A 5,509-nucleotide genomic window follows, 5' to 3' on the forward strand; every position below is an offset into this window, starting at 1 on the left:
TCAATGACAATTGCATATTCATCCATCAACGAGCGTCAAGTGTGGATATATGGAAATCCAGGCAAAATCAATAAGGACAGGAACACTGTGAATGCCAGCATTAGAAAGGCTGTCGACCACTTCGATGGAGTGATTATTGAGCATCCGCAAATCAGGTTTTTCGACAACTCCATTTTTTTACGTGATGGAGTTCATTTCTCCAAGAAAGGAAATGAACTGTTTCTGACAAGCATCCGCACGGCCATCCAGAAAAGTCTTCAGTCACGTCACTGAAAACTGACTTGAGACTTTTCTTTCACAGTCCAGAAAACCATACGTTGTTCATTTTAGGCAATGTGAGCAACATATAGCTAACATGTGCTCTCTTTTTTCTTTTCCTCTGCCTCTCACCCCCCAACCAGTCACGACAGATGACTGCCCCTTTCTTAGCCTGGTTCTGTCAAAGGTTTCTCCCTTTTTATAAGGGAGTTTTTCCTTTCCACCGTTGCCCAGCGCTTGCTATTAAAGGAGATCATTCGATTGTTGGGGTTGATAGTTTAGAATCTAAACTAAACTAATAAACATAAAACATCAGGTGAGGGCAAGGCAAGGCAAGGCAAATTTATTTGTATAGCACAATTCAACAACAAGGTGATTCAAAGTGCTTTACAGAGACATTAGAAACAAAAACAAATAAAAAGCATGATTTAAAATTGATTAAAACAAGCAAACAAACAAACTAACTAAGCACACACATTTCACACCTGTTCGCACGATCTGAACCCTTATCGTAAGGGGAGCTACCAGTCCTTCTGTGGACGAGCTACTTTCTATTTTAAATTCCCTGAATTTAAAGTACTCTCTAGACCCAGTCTAGACCCAGTTGGGTTCACATAGTAGGGAGCACTACAAAAATTACAAATAAAAACATGTAATTGGCAGCAAATCAAAAATAAGAAAAATAAAAAAATTGAAAAATATCTCTTACTGCTCTGTTTATTTCCTTAAATGAACACTTGTACTTTTTGTCATAGAAGAATAAGAATATTAATATGAATATGAGCCGAGAGATATAATCTCTCCAGCCTGTCTTGGGTCTGCCCCGGGGCCAAATGCCTGGTGGCACCCTTGCCTCCATGGGCACCTTAACTCATCACTTTTGGCGCCGAGAATGTATTTTATGAACTAATATTAGTAGGCTGAAGCCTTTTATTTCAGCTGTGATTGTTTTTGTTAAGATACATATTAATATGTTTTTTAAGGATCAAGATGTGGGTTTGTTTTTCCAGCTTCATTAACAGTTGTTTTTTCAGAGATCAGATGTCCTCACAGGACAACATATACAAAAATATGATTTTACAGAATAGGATGCATCGCTGTGGATTAAACAGTGTAATAGTTTTGATATTTACCTTAAAGAGCAGTAACGCTAATCAATATTGCACAAATAGAGAAAATCACCAAAGTTATTGGCTTTAGTTTTGATATCTTGACAGTAAAACAGTTTTATGTCTCCCGAGGTCTTTTCATTGTTTTATTGTTTCTTTTGCTAAAGAAAAAAATCCCTGCCATTCCTCATTGTTAGCTAATCATGAATCCATCACTGGATCACACCCAATTGCTAGCACAATAATCATGTTTAAGGTTGTGAGCTGGTGTCTGATTTGTGTTTTCGTTAAATAAAAGACATCATCTGCACAAATGAATGCAGAACAACTTCATCAGAAAACAGAAAACTAAGTGTCTGATGCTAAAATACCACATATGTTCCCTCCTATAACAAAAATTTAAAACTAAGGATTATTTACAGTATCATATTTTTTATCAGATATGTTCTTATTAGTTAGTCTTATTAATGACAACCAAAAAAAACTGGTTCACTCACACCTTAGACCGATGTTGGACAACATGCCTCCGTCTATTGTTAAGTCAGTCTTTGCATTTTTTCCAGGTAACTCCCACAGGCATGACATGATGATTAAAGCTTGGATGTGTAATCTGTCATGTGTATTATGTGCTCTCCAGCAAGATAAATTCATGTTTTTTATATAGTTTAACAAAACTCTTTGCAACACAGGGTACAGAGGCCTGTTGATTCAAACAGGTTTGTTTAGATGGACCTTTTTTGAGTGCATGTTTTGTATGATAAGTTTTAATCTAAATAAACACTTTAATTAGTAGCTTTAAATAACAGTCATCATACCCTGCAGAATTAGAGACGGAGCAGCCGGGCTATGTAAAAAGCGTAAAGGGGCGTGTTCGCGGTCATGTCCAGAGACGCTCCACCACACTTTACTACTGAGCAGACTCTGGCTCCAAAAGTGGAACATGGCAGCGCCCACAAGCGGGATATTTTGGCTTCATTTTCGCACAATGGGAGGAAGTGCTGTCACAGTGTTCATCTTTTATACAGTAACTGGTTAGGACCAATTAGCCAAACAGCAATCTTCTCCTTAAGAAATTTTAAAAATATACAAAATAATATATATAACTTCATAAGTCGACAAAAATAAAATCCAGAAATGTCGCTTTTCAGATTCATGATTCTTTCGGTTACATCATAAAGATGTTTCAAGTTCAAGTTTATACACTTAACCTTAAGTTGAGGTCTTTCATGTTTCTTTAACAAAAAAAATCCCTATTCAGAAATCTCTCTTCTATATGATGGTATGTGTGTGTAAATGTGCATGCGTGTCTGTGTGTGTACAACGGACCACACAGCAAGCATTTGTTTGGCCTGCTAATATGGCGCCTCGAGCAAAAATTCCGGCCACGCCCCATCCCTTAAGATCCCGCTCCAAAGTCCTGTTAACCTACGGAAAGAAGACGCTGCATTTTTAACTCTGAGGGAGATGGAGAATGAGCCTATTTCCAAAAAAAGTGGAGTGTGTTTCTTTAAGTACTATATTGTCAAAAACTAAAGTGTACACACACACACACACATACACACACATACCATCGAATGGAAGACAGATATCTGAATGAGGATTTTGTTTTTTGTTTTTGTTAAGGAGACATGAAAGACCCCAAGTGTACATAAACAGTTGTTGTATCTTGTTTACTGTATCACTGACAGATAATTTCAAAGTCAAGTTAATGCTACATTATACTGAGATATTTTGTAATGTGAAATACTGTAAGCAAATGAATAAACAACCTCATTCTTGCTAGACCTTTGACTGAGATGTACATAAAACATTGTTACTTTTATTATTATTATTATTATTACTATTATTATTATTTTATTAGAGACTTCAGGAACATAATTTTTTCCATATATGATGATGATCATGATGAATGAATTATGATCACATGGAAAAGATACCGTTTGTATGTTTAATAACATGAAATATGTTTAAATGTTTAAAGCCAGTGACAGGTACTCAGAGATAAGGGTGCTCTCTGCTGCCCTCTAGGCCGAACAGACTGTCAAAACACTTTATTTGTATCTAACTATCATGCAGTTATAAGCATAGTAATTGTATAAAATGTGTGTAAAAATATAATTCTTTAAATACACTTACAAGGGAAACTGCAAAGTTTTCTGTTACTGTCTGATATTAATTGAATCTATGTACTATGTAGAGTACAGATCAGAGTAACATGCAGTACTGTAAGTGAAAGGCACTCTTGAGTTAAGAACACAGTATGGTATTTATTCCTCCCTCAGCTCCTTCCTCTCAGCTTGGCACCTATTCAGACACTCTTTGCACAGGAAGCTTTCTTTGACTAGGTAAAAGCTCTCTGAAATACTGACTGGTTTCTCAGTGGGTATCTTCTCAGCAATAATTGGATTCCTGTCCATCTTGATACTCTCCAGTTTTTTCAGCTTCAAGAGGCAGCTGGGGAGGCGGGTGAATCTGTTGTCAAAAAGGCCAATGTGGCGGAGGTCCTCCAGTGCACCAATGGAGGCAGGAAGAGCTTCCAGCTGGTTGAGACCCAGGTTCAGTGTTTGGAGTTTATTCAGGAGGCCGAGCTCACTTGGGAGGCTTGTGAGACGGTTGTTGCACAGGTTTAAAACCTTAAGGTTCTGCAGGTAGCCGATAGCCACGGGGAGCTCCTCCAGCTAGAAACAATAACACATTTTTTAACAGATGGTGATTTTGGTGCATTAAACATGGACATAGTTACGAACCATGGTACAATTTTGAAATGGGCAAACTACAGCTGCCAACAGGCTAGTTACAGTTAGCGGGTCTCTAAGGTGTCCCCGTATGTTTGTGATTATTTAATGATTGGCTTTTGATGATTAGTACTTTAATCTAGAGGTTGTTGTTGTTTTTTTAATGGGCTTAATTTTAAATATTTGGAATATTTAATTATTTAAAATTATTTAAAATAGTGTGACACAACAACTGTGTAGCAGCCCCACAGTATTGCTGCTATACAGTAGCTACCATTTATTTACCTACTTTTAAAGAGTTGTTGTAAACATTAGACATTATCTGTCACACTCACATAATTGCTGTGCAAATCCAAAACAGTCATTTTGATGAACTGAGCAATAAAATCTGGAATTTTTCTGATCATGTTCCTGCTCAGGTCCACTTCATCCATGTGAAAGAGCTTCTGGATGCACTTTGGAACAGCTGTAATCCCCTTGAAAGTGAGATCCAGTCGGCGTTTACCATCCAATGTCAGCTCCACGCAGTTCTGGGCCATTTTCAAGGTGATCTTCTTACTTTTAGTCTTTCTTTTGGCTTTCGTTCCCTTGGCCATGCTGTTAGTCTGTAGTTAACCTTTTCCACTAATGCGCTGTGACGACAGAGTTGACCGTGGAGCCAGTCTGTGAGATCACGTTACCCAGGCAGCGGTAACTGTAGACAAAGTCAAGCTTTACCTTTCCTGTTAGATAAAATATGAGTAACCGTATCATTTGCTTTGTTCCATGACAACACTGCTAACATGACAACAGAAATCAGAAGACTTGCAGTGAGTTTAAACTTATGAACAGAAAACACTTTTGACTCCTTACCAGCATTAATGCCTCCTCACACCCAGTTCAAAACAGCAGGGAAGAGAAAAACAGAAGATACTTGACTATCTCTTTCCTCAGCCTAAGAATGTTGCCACACGTCCAACTGTCACTGCAAAGAGCTGTAAATAGATAAGCGGTCAGACTGCTGCTGTTTGACAGGTCAAAAATCACCATGCTGCATCATGGCTGTCTGTCAGCTAGGACTCACTTGGGTAAATGTGGCATTTTTTGTAATTTGTTCCCAGGCAACTGCTGTTTTGTCTGGTAGCTTTGGTTATAGCTATAGCTTTATAGCAATGAGCAGCCACCACTCACAGCAGGGCAGTTTGTTCTTTTAAAAATCTGTGTGAAGACATTTTAAAAAACAACAGCTTCAGTTTCCAGGGATTATCCTCTTTCAAATGAAGCTATGGAGGATTTCAGGTCCAAATTACTGATAACAATGAGCTGTTGATGCCTGTGTGACACCTACAAGTGTATGGTCAATTGTATTTTTTTTGTAAAACATTTATTAATGTAAAAAGCATTTTTTCATGGTGGTATTGCACTTTT

At 37.8% G+C, this 5,509-nt stretch overlaps 1 protein-coding gene across 1 annotated transcript; it reads right to left on the reverse strand.

The window, feature by feature from the left end:
- Positions 1–3,634: 3,634 nt before the first annotated feature.
- On the reverse strand, positions 3,635–4,776 carry LOC146628249 (uncharacterized). The gene is made up of 2 exons (XM_085357677.1): positions 4,438–4,776; positions 3,635–4,045 (listed from the first exon to the last, which is right to left on the reverse strand). The coding sequence occupies exons 1-2, from the start codon at positions 4,696–4,698 to the stop codon at positions 3,635–3,637; spliced, it is 672 nt and encodes a 223-aa protein (XP_085213803.1). The 5' UTR covers positions 4,699–4,776.
- Positions 4,777–5,509: the final 733 nt, after the last annotated feature.

This window comes from Diplotaxodon limnothrissa, linkage group LG7 (genome assembly GCF_057381915.1).
Source record: "Diplotaxodon limnothrissa isolate DT_005_m linkage group LG7, D_limnothrissa_male_GT1.1, whole genome shotgun sequence".
Classification (NCBI taxonomy): Eukaryota; Metazoa; Chordata; class Actinopteri; order Cichliformes; family Cichlidae; genus Diplotaxodon; species Diplotaxodon limnothrissa.